The 16,438-nt window shown below is 42.3% G+C and overlaps 1 protein-coding gene across 2 annotated transcripts; it reads right to left on the reverse strand.

The window, feature by feature from the left end:
- Positions 1-1,034: 1,034 nt before the first annotated feature.
- MRPL15 (mitochondrial ribosomal protein L15) lies at positions 1,035-6,979 on the reverse strand. Of its 2 annotated transcripts, none has more exons than XM_072951970.1 (5): positions 6,797-6,979; positions 5,728-5,882; positions 4,981-5,146; positions 2,730-2,853; positions 1,035-2,228 (listed from the first exon to the last, which is right to left on the reverse strand). In XM_072951970.1, exons 1-5 carry the CDS (start codon positions 6,902-6,904, stop codon positions 1,927-1,929), a joined length of 855 nt encoding a protein of 284 aa, XP_072808071.1. In that variant the 5' UTR covers positions 6,905-6,979; the 3' UTR covers positions 1,035-1,926. The 2 variants fall into 2 exon arrangements, with proteins under 2 accessions (XP_072808071.1, XP_006204731.1); XM_006204669.4 differs by having other exon boundaries at positions 1,035-2,264; positions 6,797-6,977.
- Between the last annotated feature and the right edge of the window lie 9,459 nt (positions 6,980-16,438).

Consider the following 16,438-nt stretch of genomic DNA (forward strand, 5'->3'; position numbering starts at 1 on the left):
AGAACACAAGCTGCCAAAGAAGACTCCAGCCCCTTGTGAGACAGAAGGGCTGGACCCAAGCTCTGGCCAGTGCGATCTAAGTCCAGGTTTCGTGTGGCAGCTTTCAGATGCTCTCTTAGGAAAAGCTGGCTCCTTGCTGGTCCCTGTGGATCCTGAAGAGACACATCTCGCTCTAGAGATAGGAGAGGGCGGGGAGGGGCTCAGAGACCTACACTGGTCTCCACACCCCATCCTGAGAGAAAAAGAAACTCTCTCACTCAAGCCACTGTGACTTGGGTTCTTATCAATGGAGCCAAGACCCCAGCTCTGTCACGTAGTGTCTCCGTAAAGTGAAAATATGTTTTTAAATTTTTTCCTATCCTCTGAAATTCATAGGTGACTATCAGAGATGGTTCTACTAAGAAATGGTCCAAAAACAAGCCAAACTATATAATACTAGATAAAAACTGAAATGTACTCTTGATACATAAATTATTTATAAGCTGAATCTTATGACTGGATAAAGAAGTTGTGGTATATTTACACAGTGGACTACTCCTCAGCCATAATAATAAGATAATGTCATTTGTAGCAACGTGATGGACCTGGAGATCGTCATTCTAAGTGCAGTAAGTCAGAAAGAGAAAGAAAAATACCATATGATGTCACTTATACGTGGAATCAAAAAAAAAAAAAGGACAAATGAACTTATTTACAAAATAGAAAGATTCAGACACAGAAAACAAACTTACAGTTACCAATGGGGGAAGGAGGTGGGAAGGGACGGACTGGGAGTTTGAGAGGTGCAGACACTGACCACTGTGTATCAAATGGATAGACAGCAAGTTTACACTGTGCAGCACAGGGGACTATGCTCAGTATCTCGCAGTCACCTGGTGAAAGAGAATGAAAACGAGTATGTGCGTGTTCACGCAGGACTGAAGAACTGCGCTGCACACAAGAAATTGACACAACACTGTAAACTGACTATACTTCAATAAAAAATATATACATACTTGAAAAATAAAATGAATGAAACTTAGGTCAGCAATATATGAGGTAGATAAGTTAACTGTACTCAGATTTTTAATTTTTTTGTTTTAATAAACAGACAGCAATCACTTTATTTCTACTGTAGAAGAATTATCATGAATTATTCAAGATTCAACTGCATCGAGACAAATTAAGCTTTCGTACGGTTTAGCTACAACAGATCCTCACAAAGCTAATGAGCTTACTGACTGCTGAGCCTTTCATGTTAATCGGGTTTAATTTTCACATGACCAATTGTTTTTATGGCTTATATAACCATTGAACACTTTTTCAAAATCATTTACAAGGACTGAAAGACAAAGGTTTCCAAGGTCAAATCACATCCATCAGAATTAGAACATCTACCTTCCTCGCTGATGGCTCGATCGTTTTTGTCGACTCACCAGAGTTGAGAAACTGAATTTGCTTGGAATTTTTGTCTCTATTTTGCTAGCAGACACCGAACTACTTACAAGCTCTTCACCAGCCTCAGCCTTAAGCCCACACCCGCCTCCGAGCGGCCCGATTGAAGGCTTGCTGTCCCGGCCCTGGGGAGCAGAGCTTCCCTGCGGCTACTAAGAGGCTCACCAGCTCATCGGCAGCCCCTGACCTCGCCCCAGCAGCGCCACCCCCCCCCCCACCGCCCCGCACGTTCACTTGGACCTGCAGCCATGATGAGACAAGACCTGGAGGAAAAGACGATGAAAAACCCGACTGGAAATTTTCTGAGAGTTACACGCGTCCTTGGGCAGAGAGCCAGGGAGCCTGGGTCTCTGAGGACGCACACAGATCCAGCTCCTCTATGCAGTGCTTGCTTCCTGCATTTTTATTTCAATTTAGATGAAACAGAGAAAGATACACGCTGCCGCAGAGAACAGCAGCACCTGCCGAGGGGCATGCCCCGCCGCGAAGGGCTCACGAGCTGTAGTACTGGAGCAGATCCTCATCGGTGGGCTTGAGCAGCTTCCTGTCGGCCATGTTCACCACCCAGCCAGGAGAAAGACCAAAGAAAATCTGCCTTGGATCCTTTCGAGCACTGAGCATTCTGAAGAGTTCGTCTTTGGTGATGTCAGGTAAGACATAACCGTACTTCTTGGCGAGCTCAAGTCTTGCTTCGGGAAACCCGGCAGGGTCTGCCAAGTAGCCGCGGTTCTTCGCGTCAGTGTAATAGGGCACCAGCGCCTCGGGGGGGAGCATGCGCTTTGGAATCGGTTGTCCTCGGAGAAAGAATGGAATAGGTTTGCACAGGATTTCTAAAAAACATGTTTAAGTGAAAAAAGTTGCAAATATTGGCTACGTGCATAATGATGTTTTCTAATAATGATATACTTCAACTATTAATTTTTAAGTATTTCCAAGGTGAGAACTTAATTCCAAGAACTTTTTTCTTTATTAAACAGGCTTGTCTTAAGCAAATGGAAATGCTTGATTTTCAAAAATCTGCATCTTGAAAGTCAGTTACTCCTGGGTTACCAACAATTAGTGAATTTCCAAACATGGGAAGTACTGTGTTTAAGCCCCACGTTCCCTTTTTGTGACATACTGGCTGAGGGACACGAGAAGATGGAGCCCCACCAGCCCCACCGCGAGCAGTACATCCTAAAACAGGAAACCGAGCTGCCTGGACAGCAAGTCAGGGAGCCATGAGGCGGTTCAAACCCCAGCTGGGCGGTCAGCACGAGGCCCTGAGGGGAGCGAGCATCTGAGGACGAGCTTACCCAGGCTCCTGGGGTCGTAGAAGGCGGTGGTGACCACGCCTCCGTTCTTCTCAATCGCAGCGATGGCGAGCTCCGAGGCCAGCTGCACTTCAATGTTAACCTTCGCCTTAAAGGTGTCAGCGCCCTGTCACACGTCAACACAAGGACTGTGAGCAGACCACTGGCCTACAACGGGGTCAGTTCGAGCGGGCTGCCTTATACACCGTTTCTCCCCAAAGTGCCCACAAGGTAGCAGCTATTCCTACTTTAAATACCTCTGCTTTGAGGTCCCACCAAACAACATCAAATTCTTTCACCCTTTTTTAGGCCAGCTTGTTTTACCAATCTTCACTTCTATGAGCAGGGATGGTTACACTTCCATTGTATGTTCTCAGCAGACACCAGCGTAAGCGGTCCTTCCCACTGCTTCACTAACAGGAGACTAGTTAATCCGCAAACAACCCTAAACCAACAGAATTATCACCACACCAACATCACAGATGGCGACACTGAAGCACAGAGAGTTTAGGCAACTTGCCCAAGATGACAGAGCTAGGGAGTCTACTCCTGGTGCCTGCCTTCCTGCCACAACAGCATGCAGTGTGATACAGACAAAAACACACCTTCCTTACCCACGCATAAGCCAGAGGCCAAGAGATGGTCAAAGAGGGGGACCAGCAAGCTAGAACCGGCAAGAAACAAAACATCTGACAACGGCATTTGAGCGTCAAAGGGTCAGGCCCTCTAGGGAAGGAGGCGGAGAGGACGGCAGAAATACAAATGTAGCACTGAACTGCTTAAAGTCCTGTCCTTGGTCACTTGAGTTAAGATATGTCATATTTTACTCTAATTTCAAAACAAAGTCTGGCAAAAATATAGATGGTCACCGTTCTTTTTGCAGTGATACAAATCTTCTGCTACTTTGGTGTGCCTGAAGCAAGCTGGCTTCCAACTTCAAAACATGCCATCAGTTCCAAGACACATTCTCTCACGTTCCCCGCCTGTGACACTGGTGGGCATTTTCACAGTCAGTGGCACCTTTGATCAATAAAACAAGGTCTTGCCGTAGCATTTGAGATTTCTAATTACTGCTCCATAGAAGACTTAACCGTTTCCCTCCCCTTGGGCACCGGGGTTGGTTCCAGTACTTCCAGTACGCTAAGAAGCATATTTACAATTTCTTTAATTAGGTTTCTTTCATTTTGTTCTTCCTTGAGAACATATATTCCAAATTGGTAATTTTGCACTGAAAGACAAAACAGTGATTTACCGCAAATCTGAAATCCAGAAAAGTTTACCCAGTTTACAGGGCTGTAGGTGATGTGTGACTGCACTCAACCACTGCCCTGGGGCAGACGGCAGAATGACTTCTGCCGGTTTAAGACACAAAAGCCCCAAAGCCGCTGGATGTGCAGTTTGATGCCTGGGGAGATCGTGGGCTTTTCCACATGTTGATCTACATGTGTATTCCTTATACACCCAAAGCAGAGCACTGAGGCTTATTCGTGTATTTGGTATTCTCCCTTCAAATCATTTTATTCAGAAAGCTTTTAGCCGTATTTACTTTTTCAAAGGAATCTAAATGGTCTTCCCGGAAACATATGCTGCCCCCTGGTGGACATGCAGTCACTTACACAGCTTTACTGTATTACTGACATACAAGAAACAGGTGCTGATTAACAATGCACTTTTATTTGCTTATGAAACTCCTGGCCAATTTCTATAAATAGAAAACCTTTTCACTACAATGAGAACTAGATTTGATTTATTCCTTTCTTCCATAATTACTGAGTGACTATCATGAGCTAATATTTCCAATATTGAAAATACAGCAATGAATCAAAGCACTTGCTCTCAAAGAACTGACATTACATTGAGGAAGACAATGACACTCAAATGCATTACCTGGTAATGAACGTCAGGTGTTCATACATTCAAGAAGCCTTTGCCAAAGTAAGGCAGTTGGGTTATGCGGGTGAGAGTGCTCCTTTATAAAGAACGTCAAAAAGATCTTCCTAGTAGGATGACGTTCAAACAGAGAACCAAAGGGAGAGCGAGGGAGCAAGCGGAACAGACACATGGGAACAGAGCCCCCCGACCCCGGCCCCCAAGACAGCGTGCGGCTTTCCAAAACCACAACCCAGTGTAACAGTCGCCACTACATGACGGTCACGACAAATCAAAGGGGATAAAAACAAAGGAGGCAGAGTGTTGATTATACGGAAGTCAGAAAGCCGTCTGTGTAACTCCAAAAAACCGAATGCAGGCTTACCTCCTCCACCAGCTGGACGCCATAATCCCTTTTAGACGGCTGGACGGTCACACCTCTCCCATTGACAAGCTGGGTTAAGTCAATAGGTTGTGTAGGATCAACTCGACCCAAATCAATAAGATACTGCAGTCTACTGAGACTCAAAGGCTGATACTGGCGTCTGAAGCTAAAAGTAACAGGTGGAAAACTCAGTCAGGCTTAGCTTCCTGTAGGATCTTCAGATTAACTCAAAGCTCTGTCCTGTGTTTTCCTCTATCAATTTAGATGGCTTAAAAAAGATCCTGAGGACAGCATAAACATGTAATATTCCTTGATTTTTGACAATGAAAAAAAACCAGTATTTGCCTCTGGAAGCATTTATTTCACTCATTTACACAAATAAATATGTGGAAAATTTAACCCACTATCTGAATTACATTATAAATGAAACTCAAAGTAATGGTAATTACGTTTTATTGGGCAACTACACGGGCCAGGCTTTTATATATATATATTACTGCTCTAGACAACCCTGAGAGCCGGCACTGTCGGCTCCACCTTGCAGGTCTGAGTGCAACGTCTGGCTTTTTCTCCTACTAATCCATGCTAAATTTCATTACTGAAAATGTTTCAGAGAAACAGTAGCAACGTTTGCTTCAAAGTGGATTTAAATTTCTACCAAGCTATTTGAAGGTGATTCTCAGTAAAAAGTAGGGATTTTTATGCTAAGAAGCAAAGCGAAAAAAAAAAAAAGCAAAACGAACTTACCTGTGTCCTTCATTAAACCCGTATTTTGGGATTCGAAGGTAAAACGGGGTCTGGCCTCCCTCAAAGCCCAGTCGGGGCAGAGTTCCTCTCTGCCGTTCTCCCTTGTGGCCTCTGCCACATTTTCGACCTCTTCTCCGACCTCTTGGTCGTCTTTCCTACAAGGAAAGAAATGTTTTATGAGCTACAGACGCATCTTTTTAAACTGTATTTCACCTTTGATCTGTTTCTTTTCGTTAGGCCCTTCATTCAACCCAATCGACCAGTACCAGCTAACACCACTGCATGCAGGGCACCATTCTTGCTGCTCTAAAAAGTCCAAACACTCTACATTTGCAACTTTTCCCTTGAAGATGGAGCTAATTCTTGCAACCAAAGCCCAGGATGTGTTTCAAAGGCAAAGTTCCAAGGACGAGATGAGAAAAAGGATTCTTTGGTAGGCTGAAAGTGACACAAATCCTGGAATTAAACATCCAGAACAAGCCAAGTTTACATGAGATCAAGCGTATTTATTTTGGACTTAATTGTAACTACGCCATTGTTACCCACATACAGTATTTTATTCAAATGTGAATTTAGAAAGAAAATACCTTTCCTAATTTACTTCCTGTCATTTCATGAAAGCAGTGAATTATTTATTGGGGGCTAATTAGGCTTATTTATTTATTTTTAATGGAGGTTCTGGGGATTGAACCCAGGACCTCATGCATGCTAAGCGTGAACTCTACCACTGAGCTATATCCTCCCTACAACGGGTTTATTTTTAAAACGACAGTCTGTCCACTGACACCTTTTCTAGCCGTGTTTGGTGACTGGCAGAACAGACACCTAACGTAATCAATCTTTCCCACAAAGGTTAAGATACACTAGAAAAAGACTTCCTTTTGAAAGACACAGTCATTGGTAATTCCTGCAGCTTCGGTCTCCGGCCTAGTTAACGTAATTATGCTCCTAAACAGGAACCTTACTGCCAATTGGAACCGCGTGGGCAGGTTCTCCCGCGTCAGTTAAGGACCCCGCGTTCCCCCAGTGCCTCCGGACCCGCGACCCCGCACCGCCCCCAGCCACTTACCGGTTTCCTGGAGCCCGGGTTCGGCTGCAGGTTGGCCAGGCTCACACGGGGCAGGGCCCGTAGCAGGCCCAGAGCCCGGACCCCACCGCCCCGCACCGGGCCGGCCATGACCCGCGCGCCCGACAACCTGCAAGGGCGCGGGGCCGCTCAGACCCAAGTGCTTCCGGGCGCTGCTTTACGGCCGCGGCCCCGCCCCCGTCGTGCTGCAGGGCTCGCGGTACGGCCAGCCGCGGGGCGCGCCGGAAGCCGGGCTCCGCCATGGCGGCCGAGGGGGTGGTCTGTTGACCTCTGGGGGCTGCTACGGCCTTGTTTTCAGCTTCCTGGGGATGAGATCGTGTTCTGGGACGGCGCTCCTTGACGTCGGCTCTGAACGTACGACGTTCTCTGCCGCCGCACAGAGCAGGCGCTGAAGACGCTGCGCGTTGGAGAATGTGGAGCCCTCGTGGCCGGCCGGCCGGTTGGGTCTCTCCGCCTGTCCTCTGGGCGCGCCCTGGGCCCTGCGGTGCCGGCTTGAGCTTGGCTGCTTTCACCCCCTGAGACAGGACAGTAGTGCCCGGGGCCCAGCTGTCAACCTGCCCGACGGGGGCAGCCTGTGAATAAGATTCAAACTGCAGCCCGCCCGAGTCCCGGAGACCCTAGCTGCGCCCGCTCACGGGGGAGACGTCGGCGAGAGTCACAGGCGTGCCGAGTCAGCCTCTTTCGGTTCGTCGGCTAAAAACATCTACCGTCGTGGGGTAGATGTTTTTTACGTTTCACAGACTTGGCAACGTCGGTGCCTTGACCAAGGTCTCAGCAAGCCGCAGAGCCAGGGGTCAGGCTTTGCTTCATATTACATAAGTAGGATTGTTTAATAACATACAATTGAATATCTGCATCACAAAATATGTCACGTTATTTTCACTCAAAAAAATCAGCTTCCCTACTTTTGTCTTAAGTGAGTGTAATATAGCGCGTACTCCTTCCTTTTTCTTTCTCTTATTGTTCTTTCCTATATTTCACAGCCTTGCAGCAGGCTTGTTCCTGCTGGTTCCGACTAGGGATCACAAGTCGTGAAAGTGAGAAATTTTTGGAGGGCAGCTACGTCTATGCTTAACCTTTTTTGAAGTTATTTAAAATCAAATATTAAAAACTACAGAAAGAAAAAGTTGGCGTTTATTCCTTTTTAAAAGCAATATTTGTGAACAAGACACTGAACTTAACTGAAAAATATACTTGGATGAAGTCAAACAGGATCTTGCTTCCAGGTTGTTTGAATCTAGTAGAGACTTTGCAAAAATGAGTATTTTTTTAAAAGGTTAAAAAAAAAAGGCCTCTTTTAGACCTAATGGCACAAATACAAGAAAGATACAGATGTATGAGTTCTATAAAACAATATGAAGATAAAATCCAGACTATTTAAAAGTACAGAAGAAAATACAGTGGGAAAAAACAAGCTAGCTAGTTTCTGCCTTTAAGATTTTTCAATTCAATATATTTCATCATTTTTTCTTTAGAAATTTCATACTTCTGGGAAGAAAATTGGGAAATACGTTGCAAAATGTGCCCTAATGTATAGAAAGATCCACAGTTCCCCCCCATCTAGAAAATCATTGTTTGCATTAAGTAATGAGCTTCTGATGTGTGTTAATGCCAGTGTTTTTTATCATCGAAAAAAAATTTGTTGAATAAATGAGATACAAGAAATAGAAAACAGTGTGCTGCACTTCTGGGAAGTAGATGCCTTGTGTTGTGTAGGTTATGTAATGGTGGACACCAGTTAATTACAGTGGAAATAGTAATTGTAGTTAATTGTCAGCTACAGATTTGTTTATCCTGTATGCAACATGCTGATAAAGCAAATTAAATAGTCAAAGTAACTTGCTGAGTCTCGTCTGTGCTGTAAGAATGTAAATTAAGGGTGTGTGGTAAATCATCCATCCTTATGCCTGTGGACGTCCCACATCATTGTTATCATCGCAGGAAAATATTTATTAAGGACCCACATGCTTGGGGTGTTGTGCTAGTCCCTGTTTAAATCACATTAAGGAGACTTTAAACAACAAGAAAATAATAAGTAATGATAAGAAATAATAAGAAAACATCTCAGCAGCTATTTCAGATCCATCCTGATTCCAGCCCTGGTGAATAATGACCACTGATTCATGTAAAAGAATGAAATGAACCCTATAAAATAGTATAACCTGGTCCCTTGGGAAAGGCCTCTTTCTCGTACAATCCCAAATGATCTCCCCCCACCGATCCCAGTGCCTTGACAGTCTGTCAATACAGATTGATTCCTTTGAGCTTATTAAAATAAAAATTCTTGAGGATGTTGGAGAATGGAAGTGGGGGATGGAAATAAAGGGGATAAAATCACACGAGGTACTTTGTGTGAATGGTAATGGTAACACACTATGAAAAGCCTAGTTGACTCACCTTTCTGTTTCTAAGATCAAAAACCAACAAAACAAAAGCATATATATAAAAGTCTATCTCACCTCCCTAAGTGAGATCACACATAAAATAATACTTGGGCAGAGATGGGAACAAGAGGAGGAAAGGAATTTCAGTGATTCGATTATTCCTGAGTTTCACCATGAGTCAAGAAGTCATTTTGAGAATGGGACCAAGAATAGGCTGATTTTGTGATAAGCAGAGCTGAGAAGTAGAAAACAACTGGAGAGGTGACTTTCTTTAGTGGAGGTGGAGGAAGCCAGGGGCAGGAGAGCAGTGAACCCCTTTGCTATTGGGAGAAAACAAAATATCAAGAGAGCTAAGACAGTATGGAAAGGGCTAAAAATAAACATCACCTTTATAAAAACGACCTAGTTCTATCAAAGGTGGGCCCTGGCTCGGGTCTTCATTCACACCCAGACAGTTTTTGTTTTGATTTTATTAAAGTATGTAATGCATACATTTGTGATGAAAAAAAAAATCAAATCATACGAAAGGGCCCGTAATGAAAAGCAGGAGTTCTTCACAGGCTATCACATTTAACTTCCTGTTTTCATTTCCCCTGGTGATTGTCTCCACATTTACAAGTTAAAATGCCCCTATCACTGATTGTTTTATCAATTTTTGACTTTGTATACTCACTTGTCTTATGATAGAGGAAGATTTAGATAATTTAAACTATTTCCTCCTGGTCTTTCCTTTTCTCTCATGGTAACCCATATGATTTCAGTAATACAAGAACTTGAAATTTTCAAGTTTCAGAAAAGTACATGAGCTCCTCAGCCTACTTAAGGATGCTGACAAGCCTCACTCCTCACTTCTTTGCCTCACTTCTTTCCAACTTCTGTAAGCTATCTATTTTCTTTAACGCTGTCATGGATTACAATACACCTATACACTTTAAATGATCATATATGTAAATAAGAAGCTGCGACAATTACTAAACCTCCTCTCTTTAGAGCAATTTTCAGTATTTTCCTCTTTCCTGGCCACAAAGAACTGGCTTCCAGGTTGATAGGCTTTCTTTAAATTCACGATCTTAAGGGGGAGGGTATAGCTCAGTGGTAGAGTGCCTGCCTAGCGTGCCTGAGGTCCTGGATTCAATCCCCAGTACCTCCATTAAAGAAATAAATTAACCTAACTACCTCCCACCACAAAATGAAAATAAAATAAAAATTGAGTTGTCTTTAAAAATAATTCATATCCTTAAGCCTCAAATTAACTATCATCAAACATTATTAGATTATCCTATCCCCATGGTCTAGAAGGCTTACTTTTCACTCTCCATGATGACTACTTTGTTTTCTCTCTCTGTCTCTCTGTCTCTCTCTCAGCCAATGGTTTTCCCTTTTACTTTAGAAAAAGAAGTCATGAGATGGGGAATTTCTTCCATATCCCACTACTCAATATACAATCCTTCCTAGAACAGCATTCATCCTGTAAAACCTGGTAAAGAGCAGGAAGTGGCTTTTCTCCTGTTAATGGTCAGTCTTTCCACTGGTGATCTGTCTCCCACACCTCCTCCCTGTTTAGGAATCTTGCTGTTTTCATTATGCCCTCTCTTCCCCGCATCACTAGTCTCTCCTCATGCTGCATGTTCTCATCAGAATGTAAAAACGTAAAATGGCACAGCCTCTGTGGAAAACAGTATGGAGGTTCCTCAAAAAATTAAAAACAGAACTACCATGTAATCCAGCAATCCCACTCCTGGGTATATATTCAAAAGAATTGAAATCAGGATCTTAAAGAGAGATCTGCACTCCTATGTTTACGGCAGCACGATTCACAACAGCTAAGAGGTAGAAACGTCCCAAATGTGCATCAACAGACAAAGAAAATGTGGGATGTGCACAGTCAAATATTATACAGACTTAAAAATTAAGGAAATCCTACCATTGGTGACAACATGGGTGGACCTGGAAGACGTTATGCTAAGTGAAATAAGTCAGGAATAGAAGGACAGGTCCTGTGTGGTTCTGCCTATATGAGGCGTCTAAAGTAGTCAGACTTAAATAAGCAGTTTGGCGATTTCTAGGGAAGAGGAGTGGGGGAAATGGAGAGCTGTTGGCGTCTGGGTATACAGTTTCAAGAGTGCAGGGTGAATACATTCTAGAGATCTATAACATTACAACATTGTGCCTATGGCTAGCAATGTGGTGTGCACTTAAAACCTTGTTAAGATGGTAAATCTTATGTTAAGTGTTCTTACCACACACACACACACAAAAGCAAGGGGACACAAGAAATTGGAGATGAGGAGTATGTTTATTACCATGGTTGTGGTGATGGTATCACAAGTGTAAGCATATGTCCAACTCATCAAAGTGTATACATTAAATATATGCATTTTTGTATATTAATTATGCCTCAATAAGCTAAGAAGTAGAAATTATCCTCTAAAATGAGTTCTTAGCAATATTCAAGGCAGCTGACCACTCCCTCCTTGAAATATTTTGTTTGATTTCTGGACAGCCCACATTTCTGGTTTCCTTCTATCCTGGTTAATCTCTCTCACTTTTACTGTCTCCTACACTCTCTGATCTGTAAATGTTGAAATTTATTCCTTCTGTGCAGATGCACGTGAGAGAGTCCACACCAGCTTGCCCACAGGATGCAGGTTTCATGCCAAGAAGGGTGTTATGTGCGGAACTGGGTCCCTGCAAAACTCCTGTGTTGAAGTCCTAACTTCCAGCACCTCATAATGTGATTGTATTTGGAGAAAGGGTCTTTAATGAGGTAATTAAGTTAGGATGAGGCCTTTAGGATGGGCCTTAATCCAAGATGACCGGTATCCTCACAAGAAGAGGAAATCTGGACAAGACTTGTACAGTGGGAAGACGTTGTGAAGACACGGGGAGAAGACAATCACCTGCAAGTCGAGGAGAGAGGCCTCAGAAGAAACCAACCTGGGCAACACCCTGACCTTGGACATCTCACCTCCGGAGCTGTGAAAAAAATGCCTGTTTATTTCATCCACCCAGACTGTGGTACCTTGTCAATGACAATCCCAGCAAACAGACAGAGACTGGTACCAGGAATCAGGGCACTGCTCTGACAAACATCTAAAGTTGTGAAGGTGGCCTTACAACTGGCTGATGAGTAGAGGCTGGAAGAGTTTTGAGGTACATGTTAGAAAAGGAACCGAAACTGAAGATTTGGCAATTTCCCATCCTATTTATATTGCAAAAAATGAGAAAGACTGTTCTGGGGGGAACATCAAAGATGAACTGACCAATCATTCACTAGAGGGGCCCAACAGTTGGTGTGAACTGCAGGATGGCAGAACCAGAGAACTAACTTAAACAGAGATTATGCAATCTGAGGAGAGAGGAACAAAAGTGAAGAAAAAAGAGCAGAGCCTTAGAGAACTGTGGGACACCATTGGGCACACCAGCATGTGTGCAATGGAAGTAAAAGAAGGAAAGGAGGGAGAAGAGCAGAAAAATGTTGACTATATAGTGGCTGAAAACGTCCCAAATAATACGAAAAACATTACCTACCCAAGAAGCTTAATAAACCCTTAGAGATTGAAATAAGTTCTACACTCAGACACATCATGGTCAAATGCTGAAAGCTCAAGGTATATATCAGAGGAATTGAAAACAGGGACTCGGACACATATTTGTATACCAATGTTCACTGCAGCATTATTCACAAAAACCAAAAGGTGGAAACAACGCAACTGTCCATCAATGAATGAGTGGATAAACAGAATGTAGTGTATACATGCAAAGGCATATTATTCAGTCATAGAAGGAGGTGAAGATCTGACACTTGCCACACCGTGGACGAACCTTGAAAACAGTATTTTAAGTTAAATAAGTGAGATACAAAAGGACAAATAGTGTATGAATCCACTTCTATGAAATATCTAGAATAAGCAAACTCATAGAGACAGAAAGTAGATTATACATGACAGGGGTCAGGGAGAGGGTGGAATGGAAAGTTGTTGCTTAATAATTACAGAGTTTCTGGTTGGAGTGATGAAAAAGTTTTGGAAATAGTGGTAAGATTCCACAACATTTTGAATGCAATTAATACTACTGAACTGTACACTTAAAGATGGCTAAAATGGCAAACTTTATGTTAAATGTATCTTACTACAATTTTAAAAGTCAATAAGGAAATGTACCAAAAATCACTGAACTGCACGCCTTAATGGATGAGTTGAGTGATTTGTAAATTATGTCTCCATAAAGCTGTCAAAGTAAAATAATGGACAAAGATACACAAACAGCAATAAGAGAGCGCGAGCAGCTATGCTAATATCAGACAAAATAGATTTTAGGAGAAAATTGCAACAGGAGGCAAAAACTGACAGAATAAAAAGAAAAAACAGATAATTCAGCAATAATAGTTGGGGATTTTAATTCCCCTCATTCAATAGTTGATACAGTATATAGGCAGAAGGTTGATAAGATTATAGAAGATTTGAACAACATTAAAAATGAGCTGGACCTGCAGACTGAACTGACAAAAGACAGATGAACAGGAGAAAAAGGTTTATTTCATATGCATACTACAGTTGGGAGTGGGTGGGGTGGCTCACAGAAATGACATGAAAACCCCAAAGATGCAGACAGACATAGAGTCCTGTGTTCCATGTTAACAAAGTGAAATAAATGTGTGGAGCACTGACAGGACAAAGGGAAAGAGTTTCATACTTCTAGGGGTGGTAAATTGTGGGAAGGTAAACATAAGGGGAAACTCACGGAAGATAAAGTTTATTTTGCAAAGTTTGTGCAGGACTATCTTGATACTGACCTTGTGTCTTCTTTGTGGCCATAAAAGTACTCCTGGATAAAGGATTCCTGGCAGTCTTCATTTCTCAGAAGTTCCTGCCCTTAGTTAAATAAGGGAAGCTTCGAGAAGGTGTCTTTCTGCGTCTACTGAGTCTCAGTGTCCTTAATCCATATGCCAAATGGCATATGCGGGGTAGTGTATGCTGATCCCCTTCAATGTCATCCATTTGGTAGGGGTGGTACCTCCAATTACTCTGTTTCCTTTTTAATATTCCAGGATACTCTTCCATATTTATTCTCCCATGTTAATGAATTTTACAACTATTTGATAAAATTTTAAAATCTTATTGGGATATTAAAAATAATTTTTATTAAAGTGTAAGTTACTGGGCTTTTAATTGAGAGTATATTTATTTTTTATTTTGGGGGGTGAAGCTAATTAGGTTTATTTATTTAATTTTTGTTTTTTAACAGAGGAACTTGGGATTGAACCCAGGACTTGGTGCATGCTAAGCATGCGCTCTACCACTGAGCTATGCTCTCCCCTCCTTAATTGGGAGTATTGGTAGATTGATTCTGAGCAAATTGATAACCTTAAAAAATTGCATCATCCTATTCAATTATTTGTCTTTTCTGGTCCTTGGGAGCTTTATACTTTTCCTGATATAGGTCTGGTACATTCTTGTTAAGTTTTGCCTAGATATATATTTTAAAACTTTAATTGTGAATATTTTTTCTTCCATCAGATATTCTAACCAGCTATTATCTGTAGCTAGAAAAACCATTCATTTTTGTATATTTATTTACAAATTGTGTGATTGGTTATATTGCTGAATTTTTGGTTAGTAATTTTAAAATTGCTTTTGTTAAATTTTTCCTTTGTACCATCATCATCTAAAAATAATGATAATTTTGTCTTTTTTTCAATTATTATGATTATTTTATTCCCTAGCCCAGGGAAGAGAGAGATCAATTAATTAGAACACTAAGGTTCCTTAGAGGATGTAGGGCTTGCATAAACCTTGCAGGAAAGGTAGCATTTAGATTAGGAGAGAGGAGAGGGTGACTGAGATACACCAGAGGAGTTGTCCTCCTTGCTAAAAGAGGACGGAACCCAGTGGTAGAACTCTGCATGGTACAGCCTAGAAAAATCCACATGCTAGTGATTTGGAAAGTGTGTGTTCATAGTAAGAGCTAAAGATAGTTTTTTTTCTATTAACAGCACAACCAAATACTTAAAAACCTGACACAAATGTACACTTGTATGTGAAACGTGAGTCACATTACTCTGATTTTCATAATTCAGCATTAATTTAACATTGTTGAGAGTCCACAAAATTCTCAGCACTCACATTCAGGACAAGAATGGTGGAAAAAAAAAAAGGTACAAATAAGACCACCTACCTTCAGCATTCTAGTTATGTGAATTAAAGTGGGTTTTTAAAGGATCTTTGTTCACTAGCTTCCTTCCTGATCTTACACTGGGCTCCACAAGGATTGTTAAAAAACAAAATTCAACGGAGTGAATTAAAAAATGTAATTGGTAAATCAACTATGCTTCAATAAGAAATTAAATTTAAATTCAAAAAAATTTTTTTAAATCTAACTTGCTTTATTCAGTAATTCATAACTCAGTCGGCATCCCACCCAACAAGGAGAAAGGAGCTCTGAGGAGCTGTACGAGTGGAAGACTTAAAGGCAGAGAGAGGGTGGGAATAAGGAAAGAGCAGATTACCTCATTTTTCTTTGGGGATGGAAGGGGTCGCAGGCTGATGACCTCACTAGTGCTGACCAGGAAATTCCAGACTGACTGTAAGATTATATTCCTGGCAGAGATTGAAGGGGGAATAAGGTTCGGTAGTGAGTTGCAGTTTGGTGACGATGTGGGCTGAGCACAAGGGCCTCCATTCGTGGCCTGTTGTCTCTCTTTTAACAGACTGTGTATATCTTTTACATTTCTCCACTGAATTGTGACAATTAAAACCTTGTTTGCCATCTGATTCTACAAGAATGAAATCACTAGCCACTGCAGTCGCCAACCGACCTTCAAACACCCTGAAACGAGTTTGGGGTGGAGAGCTGGAATGACGCACTCTGTGCTCTGGGAAAACTGTCAGAACAGGACTTCAGATAGTTAGACACTTTCAGGAGAGACATTTTATGAACCCAAACTCTTGCATCTTCCCGTACTTAGAAAAGAGCTGAAACCGGTAACTAGACACCTGCTGCTTGTGACTAGCAGCACCTTCTGCTGAGGTGTGTGCTTAACTGCCCGCACACTCTTCCCACAACCGTGTCTATACTGACCGCCCCCACCCCCCCTCCTTTTCAGAGCAGTTCTTCGGAGCTACTATCTGAGGGCCCCCCATGCTTACTCCTCAGTAAGTCCCCAAAGAAAAGGGAACTCAAAGCTCTCACGTTGTGCATTTTTCCTGGGAGACAACTGCAACCTTCCAGAGGTCTGAGA

The sequence above is a fragment of the Vicugna pacos genome, chromosome 29 (genome assembly GCF_048564905.1).
Source record: "Vicugna pacos chromosome 29, VicPac4, whole genome shotgun sequence".
Classification (NCBI taxonomy): Eukaryota; Metazoa; Chordata; class Mammalia; order Artiodactyla; family Camelidae; genus Vicugna; species Vicugna pacos.